Source organism: Ascidia mentula, chromosome 2 (assembly GCF_947561715.1).
Source record: "Ascidia mentula chromosome 2, kaAscMent1.1, whole genome shotgun sequence".
NCBI lineage: Eukaryota > Metazoa > Chordata > Ascidiacea > Phlebobranchia > Ascidiidae > Ascidia > Ascidia mentula.
This window is the reverse complement of record NC_138567.1, coordinates 16,123,565-16,138,911: the sequence shown is the minus strand read 5'-3', so window position 1 is coordinate 16,138,911 and position 15,347 is coordinate 16,123,565. Positions and strand designations below refer to the sequence as shown.

The following is a 15,347-nucleotide window of genomic DNA, read 5'->3' as shown; positions in this document are numbered from 1 at the left end:
GTAATTCATGTGGTTGGGTCAAGAACCGGTTTTAACAGGAAAGTACCGATCGATGCTAATGATCAACCACAGCCTGCAGCTGTCCTTGCAGCAAACAGGCAATGACGATAGTATTTAAGAACCTGCACGAATTATAATTAAATGTTTCTATATTTGCAACTAAAATATACTTTTTGGAACAAGATATATTGCTGTGCGTTTTATGAACTGGAAATAACTGCCCAAAATCATGCAGGATTAAAAAAAACAATTTAAGTGCTGATCATTCGTCATCAACTTTACTTCAAAAACTAAACAAAATCAACGAAACATCACAAAGAACTTATGTGTAATCGAAAAGTTGGAGATTACGGGATTTTCTGACATTTAGTCAATCTTCGCTTGAGGTCTTTGTGCTGAGCTGGAGCTGAGCATAATAATTCGTGGAAGTTGGTCGTGTTCTGTCACGCGATCTGACCCCTAAAAAACCTCTGTGTTTTGAAAACCATAACCCACCTTATTTCCACGAATTGCTAGCATTTTGAACCTGGTTATAATTTTTTTTTGTCGAAATGTTGGTGTCAAATCGTGCAAATGAACAAATATTTAACAAACTGACCAATAAACAGGGTTGCCATCGAGGTGTAACCAAAAATAAGGACGAAAGAGAAATGAAACGTTTTTACCCTCTGTGTTGCTGCGTTTTGCAAAAACTTGATGATCTTTTGAATATATTTTATCATATTATTCAGCCTTGTGACGAGCAGCATGCGATGGCACATTCATAATATGTGATTCCAAATTTCTGCCTTTACTTCAGTTTCTGTTCCAGTTGTGCGCCACTACCGGATTAATTGTTAGTAGAATAAGAATTCTCCTTTTGTTGAAAGGAAATATATGCAAAAAAATGCTTGAACACAAAGGTGACAACAAAGGCACACAAACAGAGGTAGAGACCTCCTACGTATATATGTGAAGGTTGCCTGGCAAGTTGTGCGCTTGCTCACCAGTGTACCTTGGCTACAATATACCCCGCAAAACCGTTGAGTTCAGTCGGTAGATCGTTGGACCGACTTGCCAGGAAATGCCTGCGAACCTAATTATCTCGATACGATAGCTGTGATCGCCAAGTACTGACCTTGTGCAATTGAGATGTCCTGCCTTGTCATGTGATTGCATAAAACAACTCTTCGTTTTATTTACTTTTAATAAAATCTACTTCCACGATTGCACCAAGGCCGATAATATCCGCATATTCCTTTCAAATCCGACTTGTTCCCCCATAACCATTAGGTGGCGTGCATTACAAACCTAACTTTGTCATAAAAAGCTTTGGAAGCAACGACTGGTTCGAGTACACTGGAAATCCGGGTAAAGCAATTTCGGCTTTTCACCACCTTGACCACACTCAAAAATATTCGTTTTTACAAATTGTAGCAGACAATATGTCGATTTAATGTTTGCGAACTGAAAAATCAAATAACAGATGACAGCGGTGATATAATTTTTTGTGAAAAATATTTTTTTAAATTATCAAACGTTTTCGGTAACTGCATGGAGTATCCGTTACTTGAACTTCTGGGCGATTTATTTTAAGAATGATTATGACAGAGATTGTAGTCAACTTTAAAAAATGTGACAGGCGAATTTATTTGTTTAGTTCTGGTCAGTTGATTTTATGCCGTGATGTTCACCCTTTGTTTCGAAGAAAAGAATTATTGACAGATTAGTGAAGAATACCTTCCAAATTTAACCCAATTTATTGCATTGCTATTCTATGATAAAAATACTTCAGTAAACAAGGAGACTCTTCTTTCATTGTAGTTACTACTATGTGTTTCCTGTGGTAAAACTTGATTTATTTTATATTCCATAAAAATTATTTTTTTGGTTTTAACTTGCAACTAAATACGTAAATGAATGCATCAATGTCGTTTACTCACCGACTGTTTGTACATCCTTCTGTGCAGCATGTAAATCAGACAGGGAATTATCTTTTACCAAGTTAGAAAATGATAGCAATAATACCATGATAACATCACTAATACAGGTATTTAACCCAAATAAGCAAACTGAACGAAGTGGCCGGTAGATACCACACAAGTTCTTGAAACACTTTTATTTTGTGATAAATATTGCGGTTTTATGACAAACAAGTTGAAAAAGTTTGCTTTCCATTGTTTTAGATTTTGTTATAGATTGTATTTTAAAAGAAGCGGTTCAATGAATAATTTTAAAATACAATTTCTTCTTGTTGTTTATCAAACACCTTATGTGTTATCAGTCATATAACTGATGTAATTATGAAATGTTGTTTAGTTAACGAACAATCTTGTGAATCGGAATTGAACGTGGACCATCTTCCAACAACTCTTGTTCTTCTAACTTCGAGTGATGGGAACTTGTGACAATTCCTTGCTAGTAATTACACGGTGTTAAGTCCAGTGACTATACAATTACAACATCTCGTGGTCTTGATAAATGGATCAATGGCAATGGTTCATACGTAAGTCGTTTGTTTCCACTTGATCGGTAAAAATTTTTCATCACTAATTGTTGCGGATGCAATTTTAATAAATTGTTTAGTCAAAAAAAAAAAACATGAAATATGAATTAAGAACACAGAAAATTGCATAACATTAAACGCAATATTTCCTTTTTATTAAATTGAATCAATTATTTATTTTGTCTCATACGAATTTCATACGAATAGACGTCGACTGTTCTGTCACAAACGTTTGTTTCATCAAAATTGCAAGGCCTGTGGACTCCATACAAATAATTACCGCAGTCACTTGTACGTTAATGATTTTCGAAAGCTTTCGCTGTTACAAATCTAGGTTGTTTCGCCATCTTATACAAATTGGAGGTCGAAAGGCTGTTATTCAAAACCCGTTTTTTCTTTCTGCATAAAAACATCGAACGAATCAGGTTTTTTAATCAGGTTGCTGTTTTGATAAAAATTATTATAGCCGTTTTATTGATGTTAGCTGTATGCAGTGAAGAGACGATTATTGGGTGACAAGGTTGCAGTGAAGCGAAATTGTGGCGTGTGTGATATGAGATTGGACGTAGGAAAAAAAACTAAGCGATTCTTTCACATTTTTTCACATCTCTGTTGTAGTAGATTTTATCCGACGACTCATTACTACCTGGGGTTATTGTTCAAAGCGAACGAGTTGCGAATTTTCAAGCCCGGAAAATCAACGTTTAAATATTTATTTATTCTGCCGAAACTGCTCATCAAATCCACATCCACGCAGGTTTGTGTTAAAACCTTCATATAATTATGAAACATTTGTGCAAAGCAGACAGCCTACTTCTCAATGTTACTGTTCACATTAAGAGAAAAAAATATTGTTTGAAATTAGTAGCGATATACTTTCGTCTCCATCATACCTAAAATAGGCAGATAAATTGTGTTATTTGTTTAAAGATGCAGTAATATTCCCAAACCATGCACAAATTATATCGTTAATGTTGGAATACAACACAATGTTGCAGACAAATATATGTAGGCCAACGCGAAGTACTGCTGGATGTGATTCTTTACAGTGCAAATTAACCCATTAACAAGAATACGAAAAAAACATTCAATTACTTTTGAAAGATTACGATGTCTTTAACTTACAAAAAAACTTTCAGTGGCGATATCTAATTCGTTTGTCAAAAGTTTAGATTGTAAAGTCGAACAATTTGCTGAAATGAAATGTACAGACTCCGTCATAATGAAGTAAGAATTTCGTAAGCTTTTACACAAACGTATCTTATGTAGTTTCTTGTAATCCACTGTTTGAGTCAAATTATAAGGAAGATAAATGAACTGAATTGGACCCTTTCGTAACTTATTACTTACTCCAAGCTGAGGTGTAAAATACCTTTTACGTACAATTCTCAGGACAATAGCCAAGGCAAAAAGTCTGCTGGCAAGCGTGGGGACGAGACAAACGTTTTAAAAACTATAGTGTTACTGTTAGCACTAATGAAGAACACAGTATTGGGCAGTGTTTCTAAACCAGCACCGGTTCCCCAGTGCATATTCTTTGGAAATTAAACGAATTTATTCTGGTGCGAAGTGCATAATTCTACATTACTAATATTATTTTTATTTCATGTGTTTTCTTTATTACATTTTGGTTTAGCCTAGATTTTGAACTCACCGGGCGGATACAGTTTTTATGCGGTGAGTTGAAAACTACTGGTGTAGGACGTTCTTTAAAACGTCTACACAAAATATTAACACTGCCGTATATCTGACTCCTGATAAAGAGGCTACTATCTAAACCAAAGTTAATCTGTCAGTTTAATGCATAAATAACAGTCGCACGAATATTACAACAAAACGTTACAACCACGCGTACTAAAGTCTCTGTCTGTGAGTCTATAAAGAAATCATGGAATAGAGTTATAGACTGAAAAATCGTCCTCTTCAGAGACTGAATTATATATATATGACTCTAAGTGACTCTATAGGACTCTATATTTCTCTCCATCTTTTACCCAAAAAATGTGTGGCTTATATAGAAAATGCATACAGGGTCGTTTGGGTTCGGACTGATACGTGACTCATTTAAAAAGACCGCTGTGTTGCTGGAAGTGTCACGGAATATGATTAGCCGGATATTAAGCTGTCTTCCGTGCATACAATAAACAGCGCGTGCGCCGTATGGGTTGAAATGGGTTCGTGGCGTATTATTCGACGTTAATAAAATATACTGATGCCACGTAAACACAACATAACATACGAGAAATGTGACGTCAGATACACTGGTATATCTTTCAAAAAGGTTGACGTCGTTCGTGCTTACCAGTAGACTTCTAGCTTTGGTTTTCCCAATTAATTCATTCTCTTTTTTGTAAAAAAGGATATTTGTTTCAATTTAGCGAACGCTCGTTTGTTAAATTATTTTAAAAATGTCAAATTGAATTTCTTCACCAATTTATATTTTCATCGTCACTTCCCTTGGGTTGAATTCACTTGAAGCAAGTGGAGAAGATATTTTGTATATTTCGAATCATACACTGACAAGTCTTGATTTCCTCCCTGGTATTTGTAAAGCTACTGCTGGAAATCCTGTTTTCTAGTTTGAACTGGACGAGTGTCCTTCAACTCTGGATGTAATTTTTGATTTTCCGTGCACAAAATAATGTCTGAAGAAAATTTGACTTAAATTTTTAACTTAAAATGCACAAAACCTATGTTGTCTTTATTTTTGTCGACTGATCCCTTTTACCGCAACACCTTGATTTTCTGCAGAAATCCGAAAACACCGTTTAAGTCTTGTGTATCAAGTTCGAAATTTTAAATTGACCAACCAGGTTGTAAGACGAACAAATGTCGTGCGTCATCCCAGAAATTATAAACAAAGACATCAAGATCAATTCTGGATCGGCATCAACCAAACTCTACGAAATTATTGTCCTCATTTAAACCAAAATCAATCGTTTTATTTCGATCAACAACAGTGTTTCATGTTTACTCTATGATTTTGGCGTGAATTCTTAAATTAATTTATTACGGAAAACAACAATTTCTTGGGGTAAATCAAACAATTGGGAATTTCACAATCAGCTTTAAGTTATTTGAAGACGAGCAAATCACGACCCCACTTACAACTACATCAGTCGTTATGGTTCCAAACTATGTTTACGCATAGGTTTTCACCTCTGTTGAAATGCTGAATGTGCTGGTGAGTCGACTTTCTATGTCCCTTCTCAGAAGAAGTCATTTTTCTTGTCTTGTGTGACAAATTTGCCCAAACGTTTGATCTCTAATTTTAGCGTAAAAATGCGAAAAAAATCTCGCAATACAGGTCTCTGTCGGTGGCAGTAAAATCTTACCGAATCCAAAATGTGTAGATAAATTGCACAGTGCTTATTTTCCGCCAAGATTTACTGAAAGTTTTTTTAGTTGAAATCCTGTTGGGTCAGCAACTCAATTTCTGACGAACGAAGTGCGCAATATTTTCTCATCGAGAAAAGGTCCAAAGATTAATTTCATTGCTACAAACTTTACTGATCTCATGGCTCATTTCGCGACAGGCATTAATTCAAGTTACGTCATCCAGTAGCTTTACACACGTACGATAAATCTAATCTTAAAATTTAAAATGGGGAGAATTAAATTTTGTCACAGCTTGACGACAAGAGACAACTTGTCAAAAAATTAAGGACGAATTTTTTTTTTCTTTGCAAAGTTTCGCACGATTCGGAATCAGAAGACGCGATCGTGATAATGAGAAATTACGAAACCTCTTCAGGGATCTTTAAGTTCCACTCATTCGTTTGGAATAACGTGTCCGAAAACCAACAATCCCTTTACACTCACTGCTACGTGCAATTATGCGATAACAACAATAATGGTTGTCAACAACCGGTAAGATTTTGCATGCGTTGATGAGTCATCAGTCATACAAACAGCAAATATACATCCTAAAAGCTTCCGACAGGCATATTAAATATTTTGTCATTTGCAAACGTGTCACAAATGACATGGCTATGTAGGTTATATTCTGCATTAACCAAGGCTTTGTTCTTAATACACAGGACTTCGCCAACGACGATCTGTGGATGAAAGTTTAACATAAGTCGTCTCTGTTGGTCCGTTTTACGTTTTCACACAAGGCTTATGTGAAGAGATAAGACTTGGGTGAAAGGCGAAAAAAAGCTGTATTTTTAAATCAAAATATTTTATTGGTTAAAATATTTACGTGTTGGTTTTACAGCACCGTTTTTCATATTGCTTTCAATGTGTTAATGTACATGTGCGCACTTACTGGCTAATGATCCTTTTTAATCAGGAAAATGGAGGTTGCTCTGACTCATGCAACGTCGTAAAGGGAATTGTAAAATGTTCATGTTTTGAAGGTCACGTCCTCGACAAGGACAAGAAAACGTGTATAGGTAAAATGTGTTGGAAACCTTAGCTGTTAAAAGATGTGGTTATCGTTACTTTAATAGGTAGATTTGAAAATAATATTGCGTATCTAAAGTGTTGGTTAATTATTAGATAACAACCAAATAACCTCATTTAATGGCAATTACGATTCGATTAAAGAATAATTGCAGAAAATTTAAGTGATAAGCAAAGTGGAGCCAATAATATGATTTTAGTGAGCTGCAGATAAATGGCCACTTTGCTTGTACATGTGACTATAGTGACACGGGACCTGGCGGCTCTAATGGTTGAGCTTTGCTTGGCCATAGTGTTTCCACCTTGTTTTCTCCGAAAGGTTGCACCTAGTTTGGTGCCCAACGGATGACGGTGATTGTATAGTCACCACAAAGTGGAAGTCTTTGCCTGACTGATTGGTCGGCAAATTCGTCTAAGAGTCACATCAAGCTGTACTGATGAGAACTTATAGGTGGAAGCAGTGGCCATCTGTCTGCAGCTCACAGAAATTATATTAACACTTTCTTTTAATTTGTTGTAGGAGTGGAGGAAGCAGTTGAAAGCAAAGGTTTTCAGAAAATGGAAATCCTTTACATTGCTGTTGGACCCATCGTTCTTCTGCTTATTGTGGTCGTGGGGTTAATAATAACGCAATTGAAACCACATTCCGGGAATAGAGGGTTTACCCAGGGCATACTTGTGCGTGGAAAGTAACTGACAGCTTGCCTCCAGGTTTAGGACCACAAAGCAATCGTTCACAACAGCTTATATTGAATATAGTTGTGAGTAAAATATTTATAAACTTCAAGTATTTTACATTTGGGTTAAAAATATGTTTAATTAATAATCACTCCTTTAAGATTTACACCTTGCATTTTATAACACTGGTTGTAAACCCATTCAACAGAATGTGTAAAACGCACTAAACCATTTAAATAATCTAAAAAACGATTCCTAGTCGATTTGTTTTGTATATAATATATGTTATGCTAGTTTGAAAAAAACAAACAAAAAATGCAGCAGCAAACTTACTTGCACAAGGTTTATATTAAACTGAGTGGGTTGGTAGCAGTTATATTAGGCGGTTGCGTATGAAAGCTCTGTTTGTAAAAATTCACATTGACAAAGATTCAGATCCATATGTATTGGTCGGTTTAATTCAGCTGGTTAAATTACATGTTTGTCTTGAAGATTTACAAAACCGTCAGTTATGTTTCTAAATTACATTTGTTAGAAAAAAGCTTTGAAAAGGCTTTCGTTTTTAGCAAATCTCTAAGTTGCACGATGAACAATCGCATTTCAACAACACTGTTTGGTTTCTTTTCCTCCAAACTCCAGTGTTTGATCAGTTTAAATCGGTTGCATGAAGTCTCATTCTGGGAAAATTTCTTTGTTCCAAGGTTTCACAACTCAAGTTTAATGGAAATAGACTCGTCAATTCTGAACCTGATAGAATTGACTCTTGGCATCCAACGGCAGAATGAATATGAGCTTTAAAGCATGTTGAACAAGCAAAAACTTTGCTTCCACTGACTGAACGTTGCATTGACTCAGAAGGGGGATCCACCAAGCAGGCCGAAAGTGTCGGTAATGAAAACTAGGTGTTATATGAGAATTTTGCGTCTGAGAAAAATAAATTGAAGTATGTAGGTGCTTCGGTGTTTGCAAAACCAACAAATGTTAACTATCAATGTTTTCGATCAGAGATGGGCGAAGAAGTATCCTAAGTTTATATTTTATGTTACAAAAAGGTTATTTACATTGTTCGCTTTTCACTCAGTGAATAAATAACATTGTGGAATTGCAACTGGTTTCTACATTTCTTTTTCAATATTTATGTTTTTTTTCTATTCGCGCACTAATTTTCTAGTTCAGGTTTTTGTAGATTGCTCTTCACGGGTTCAACTGAATGATTTTTATTTGTTTTGAGTTTGCGGAGCTCTGGATTGTGTATGAAATCGAACAAATGCTTTGGATAAGACGCTATTGACGTCATCAATATTGACAACAATATTTTAAAGTGGACGCACTGATTGTAATGACGACACCACTCTTTCTCTTTTAACTTTTGTGGACCAAGAAAAATTGAAGTCAAAAGAATTTTTTTATGCAAATGAGTGTTTAACTAAGCTGTAGTTTACCGCCAGTGGGCGTCAGAGATTTATCTCAAACCATTATGAAATGTCGGTTCGACGCGGTCTCTCGTTGACGCTCGGCTCGATTCTCCCATTAACTCCATTTACCTGTGAGTATCCCTTGTCAACCATTCTTTGTGCATAGTTTCCGCCAATTCCAGGTACTCGACTAATTGCGTGCTCCCTTATAGAACCGGAAACGAAGTCATCATGTTTCAAAATGGTAGGGTAATTCGTTTTATATTTAATATTTTTGCAACGCAATTAAATATTTTGTTTGCTAAAAATAAAACAAGTTACTAAAATCTTCGAAGAAATACGACGCGAATATTTCATTGAAAATGATTCGTTTACACCAGTGTTTCTCAAACTTTTTCCAATCAAGTACCGCTCATTTGTTTTTTAATACACTGCGTACCACCGTATTACTATACCATAACTGTTATGACATGCCACCAATGAATAACCAGTTGCTTGGATTTCTTTATTGGGCATTTGTGACCCAATAGTATCAACGTGAAATTGTTGCACAGTTGAATACACGATGTCAGAATTACTTCAACAGTGCAACAATTTCACGTCACAAATACACAATAAAGAAAACCGACATCATGTATTTGCAGCGGTTTTGGCTTCTGCAAAGTGCGGCAAATTGTATAGATTAGACTAAATCGCGTATCACTTGAAAAGCTGTCGCGTATCACTTGAAAAGCTGTCGCGTATCACTAGTGGTACGCGTACCACAGTTTGAGAACCACTGGTTTACACCAACCATTCTTTGCTTTCAGCGAAATGCTACATTCATCAATTTTTAAGTTAATAATATACCTATGGAAAGATTGTTTTACAAGCATTATGGTTTTTATGTCTAAAACCTGAGCTCCAGCACTGAATTTTTATGTATCTTGTCGCTACTCCGTTAATTCTTCTGTGGTCCGCTTGGACAAGTTTTCTGCGAATCGATGGGAAAGTTCTCTTCCAATCAGTTGGTAAGGAGAGATTCCTGTTTCTTCTTCGTGAAGTAAACCAACGCCCCAGCGAATAAAATGCTCAGAGATCACGTTTGTTTTGATCATAGCGACGCATGGAGTGAAACCAAACACTTTATCGTTAACCGTCGCTTGAAATACTTTTGTTGAATTTGTTTCTTTTTTTCTTACCTAAAGTTGTACTTTTAAACCCAAATTAATGCAATAAAGTCGTTGATTCGTTGCACTCACATTCAAAAGTGGTTCATTTTTGCTAAGTTAAGTAATGACAAGTAAAAACACATTTTACATCTGCTGTATATTTCAGAAAATGACTCGTTCACATCTACCATGCTTGGATTTGAGCGAAATGCTACAGTCATGTGATTATTCTAGCCTTCGTGAAGTAAACCAACGTCCCAGCAAACAAAATCCTCAGGGAGATCACGTTTGTTTCGTCAACCAGCGCTGACGACCGCGTGATTATAGCGACGCGTGGATTCTTTGTCGTCAATCGTTTCGGAAAACACTTTTGTTCGCACAATAACCTCAAACAAGAGAAGTTTACGCCCCAGCGATTGTTGAAAAAGTTTTCTTTGTGACGCAACAATGATCACGCAGCAAAACTCTCGACCAACGATGTTTCAGTGAAAATATTTGTTCAATTTGTATTCTTTTTTCGCACGATCAATTGTTACGTTTGTGTTGCTAACTTATAGACAGTTTGGTTGGCCACTTCCAACATCAATTCATAGCAAAAACTTTGAGTAACAGGAAATTTTGAAACAAAATACAAAGTAAAATACCCTGGGGTTTGTAATAAACAGTGTACACAACTATTTTCAGTTCAGCGTTCGACGCAACGACCCAATTTCCTTTGATCGTTTCCTTAACTTAACTTAACTACTTGTGGTTTAGGGCCAGTCGATATATACATAGATATGTGTGGATAAACCAATGGTTAGTTTGATTAATCCCAATGAGGATTTACTCATGTCAAAGAAGGGTGTTCGATACGATTTAATCAAAAAGCAAGATGTGAATGCATGCGAAGTATAATTACAAACAGTCACAATGTCACAAAGAATAATTGATGAACATCATGAAGTCGATGCAGTATTGTTGCATCGTTACCGACGGAGGACGTATGTTATATACGTAGCGGAAACTCTTAAAATTAAAATACAAAAGAAGGCGCCGTGCTACTGCAGGAATTGTAGGTAAGCGTTGCTGAAAGCCCGATTTGTAATTTTAACCTGAAGAAAACGTCACACTTGATTGCTTTCATAGGCTATGGTAACACATTTACACAGGCTTGTCAAGTTGTTTCTTGGGTTCGTGTTCAAGTAAATAGATAGAGTTTCTTTGATAGCCGAAAAGTTAAAAGTTATTTAAAGCACTTACCTGAGGTTTATGGTGTTACCAACTTTTGATTTAAGTTCTAAATCACTGTGTGTAAATTTATGTTTTTGTTTTTATGTTGCCTCGTTTTGTAGTTAATTTCATTTCAAGCAATACCTTCTGGTTAAGTGTGCTACAAATAAACAGCAAACGATGACCTAAAAATAGCTACCACTAAGTACGCACATTACTAATTTAACAGAAAAAAAAGGTTAAACATATTTTTACCTTATAGGATATTTTATGTATTAAATGACTTGATAAATTATAAACATGTAGACCAACATTAACTTATATGGACGCTGACAAGATCAGCGAAGAAAGTGCTTGTCAAATAAAAGATGATGAGCCTTCAACATCTGCTGGTAAGTAATTCGTTGTTGTTTCGCTTTACTGCTGTTACCTTGCTTGTAGTGAATAAAATGTTTTGCATCTGGGGCATGTCGAACTTGTTATTATATATTTGAAACCCTGTCTTTAATGTTGGGGATGTGCATAGTTTGAAATGTTGAACATTGTTGTGTGTAATTTTGTAGGTCCTATACAAAAGGTTGTAGCAAGTGAAGCAAAGATTGAAAATAGTAATGTTGGTGTTCAAGGAAATGTTAACCAAGTGTCATTCACCTTCAACTGCTGCAGAAACAGTAAAAGCACTTATTTTTCTTGCACTTATGTTAAAATTTATTTAATTTACTGCCATGCATAGTTGTTTAACTCATGAAATAAGTGTAGCGATTTTGTGCGTATGTAGTCATGTGTGTCCGTGTGTCTGGTGATGCATGTCGGTGTGTGTCTCGCTAATTTTGAGATTGGCCAGGGAGCAGTTAAATAAAGTGACGAGCTGTTGCAAGGAGTGTTTGAGAGCTGTTATCGGCTACAGTTGCGAGCACGCCAGGACCCTCTGGGATTTTATGATATGGATGTGAGACTGTGTGCCTTGGAAAAGAAACTGGCAGCAGTTTAAACTATATTTCGAAAACGTATCTGTGGTCAATAATTGGAATAATCAACAAAGGGGAATTCATCTCTCTGCTAGTTTACGAGGCCCAGCTCTCTTAATACAAGACTTAATACCCACAGAGAAAAAGCGGTGCTATGAGGATCTTTGTATGGCTTTCAACAATCATTTCACACATTCAAATGCGCCGCGAGCGAGAAGCTTGTTTCACACGGCACTGAGAAAACCTGATGAAACCTATCATGAATTTGGCAATCGATTAAGACATTTACAGAAAGTGGGTCATCCACAACTGCCTAATAAATGTGTAGAAGATCTTTTAGTTCAACGATTTATCACTGGTTGTGATAAGCCTCATTTACAAAGCAGTTTGCTTGTTAAAAACCCAAAGAGTCTCCAGGAAGCTGTGGATTTGCTGAGTTCTTTGGAAGCCTACAGCAGTCATGCATCTATTCAGTGACAGACTGCTACGTCATGCCACTGCTGCGTGCAGTTTGGGCACCATGAGTGGAATTGCAACCAGAGTCCGCTTCAACGCAGAGGTTATCGGGCGAGTGATTGGAACCAAGGCGACTCGCGGCACAAAGACCTTTAAATCGCCGCTAGCTGCTGTTTTAGCCGGCACACCAGTGATGACTCATACGGCTTTGGACAACAACAATGTATGGTATGCCCATTTCTCTATTGATAATTCAGTCAAATTACACTCTTTTCTTATCGATACTGGTTTAATGGTATCAGTTTTAGATAAATGTTATTGTAACATGTCAAATCTGTCCATATGTTCCACCAAATTAAATGCTGTAAATGGCACACGTTTACGCACATTAGGAGTAAAAAATGTCGAACTCTCCGCAGGCACTATAAGGCTTGCATGTAAATTAATTGTGACCGATCTTGGTTTTTGCACGGGTATACTTGGCTTGGATTTTTTGCGTGCCAATAACGCCCTGTTAGATTGTGCCAATGGGAAATTACTATTCGGCAGAAACACTATTTTGTTATCGCAATTTTGTTCTGTTCCGCCCATTCCTTCCGCTCCAACCGATTTGCCAAACCATTTAAAATGCCTACTAAGTAATTGTGAACATCTGTCAGAAAATGACCGAACGCATGTGCGCAAGCTCCTCAGAGAATTTTTTCGATGTGTTTGTCGATAAACACGGGACACTGGGGCGAACGTCTCTTGTTAAACATTGCATCGACACAGGAAATGCCAGACCAATTCGGCAACGACCGCGTCGAGTAACGTGGCAGAAAAGAAAAATTTGTGGAGGCTGAGATTGAAAAAATGCTCGAAGCAGGTGTAATTGAGCGCTGCAATGGGCCTTTGGCTTCTCCCGTTGTTCTTGTCCCTAAAAAAGATGGAACGTACCATTTCTGTGTGGATTACCGAAAGCTTAATGAAGTTACTCGCAAAGACACTACTGATGTTCCCAGTTCCAAATTATCCGACTCGGCCGGATCCGGATAGTTATCAATCAAATCCGGCCGGATAATTTGGATCCGGCAGTTTGTTAACACCGATTCGTGTATTTTATCGGTATGGCAAAAATGTTTGATTGCCAAACAGAATGCTATGTTAAGGTTAGCTTATCATGAGTGGAACAAATAAACGTGGGCGTTTATTAATATGGTACATCACGTCACGAAAAACCTTAATAACATACAACAGAAAAATCGGAAGTCGGCGAGTATCACAGACTGGGTCCCAAAAACGAGTAATTAGCGAAATGTTTGTCCGTTTTTAGGATCCGGGTATTGAAAATTGGTCAATATCCGGCCGGGTCCGGGTACCCCGAACCGGTGCAAGACATCACTAAAAGACACCTATCCTTTGCCTAAAATTAAGGAAATTTTGGATAGTGTTGGCAACGCAAAATACTTTAGCACATTGGACCTCGCTAGCGGGTATTGGCAAGTGGAGATGAGCGAAACCGACAAGGAAAAAACCGCTTTCAACGTCCCTGGAAACGGTTTATTTTAATTTAAAGTCATGTGTTTTGGTCTCACGAATGCTCCTACTACATTTGAGCGCCTCATGGAAGAAATACTAAGGGGAATCTTGTGGGATTCATGTCTAGTTTACATCGAGGTTGTTGTTTTCTTTTGCTTAAAATTCAGGAATAGCCCGACTTCGCGAAGTGTTTGTTCGGTTACGACGGGCTGGATTAAAATTGAAACCGAGCAAGTGCAAATTGTTTGCCAAATCCACAAAGTTTTTGGGCCGCATTGTATCTGACAGTGGCGTTAGCTGCGACCGGGCAAAAACCATCTCGGTTCAGGAGTGTAAGACCCCGATGTCAGTTAAATAAGTACGTGAGTTCTTGGGCTTTGCGTCATACTATCGAAGATTTATACAGCATTTCGCAACCATTGCTGATCTCTTAACTGCTCTTACGCGAGATAAAGTGACTTTTGCTTGGATTTCCACTGTCAAAAGGCTTTTAATTTGTTAAAAAAATTATTTGTCACTGCTCCTATGCTTAGTTATCCTACACGCACTGATCCCTTTATTTTGGACACAGATGCCAGTGAAACGAATTTAGCAGGCGTGTTGTCACAGCTTGTCAACTGCAAAGAACGGGTCGTAGCTTATGCCAGTCGAACACTAAACAAATCTGAAATACACTATTGTGCTACATATAGAGTGTTGCTCGCAATTGTTTACTATGTCAAGCATTTTCGCCATTTTTTGTGGGGTCGAAGGTTTGTGCTACGTACTGACCACGCTTCATTGCAGTGGCTTTTGCACTTTAAGGAATTGGAAGGAATGCTTGCCAGATGGTTGACTACACTGGACACTTACAACTTTGAAATCGTCCACAGACCGGGAAAGAAACACGTGAATGCAGACGGGTTGTCGAGGCAGCGCTGTTGCCGGGAGGTATGCATTGATTGCAGTTCCGCTGCCAGCTTTCATGAGGGACAAGTTCTGCAGATTTCATCCTGTTCAAAACAGGACAGTAATTGGCTGGAAACTTGGAGTAGCGTAGACATACGCTCGATGAAAA

The 15,347-nt window shown here is 37.3% G+C and overlaps 1 protein-coding gene across 31 annotated transcripts in view; it reads left to right on the top strand.

The window, feature by feature from the left end:
- The window catches only part of LOC145890428 (NACHT, LRR and PYD domains-containing protein 12-like), a 481,386-nt gene that overhangs the window by 434,086 nt on the left and 31,953 nt on the right, over window positions 1-15,347 (top strand). For 13 of the 31 annotated variants that reach the window (XM_082981472.1, XM_082981470.1, XM_082981475.1 and 10 more), the window contains exons 1-2: window positions 11,609-11,740; window positions 11,912-12,019. The exons of 16 other annotated variants lie outside the window; for them this stretch is intronic. In XM_082981472.1, the coding sequence (XP_082837598.1) occupies window positions 11,671-11,740; window positions 11,912-12,019 (178 nt within the window). In that variant the 5' untranslated portion in view covers window positions 11,609-11,670. Of the gene's footprint in view, window positions 1-11,608; window positions 11,741-11,911; window positions 12,020-12,935; window positions 13,001-15,347 lie in introns of those variants that run through there. 2 more of the 31 variants (XM_082981480.1, XM_082981479.1) reach the window with 2 other exon arrangements.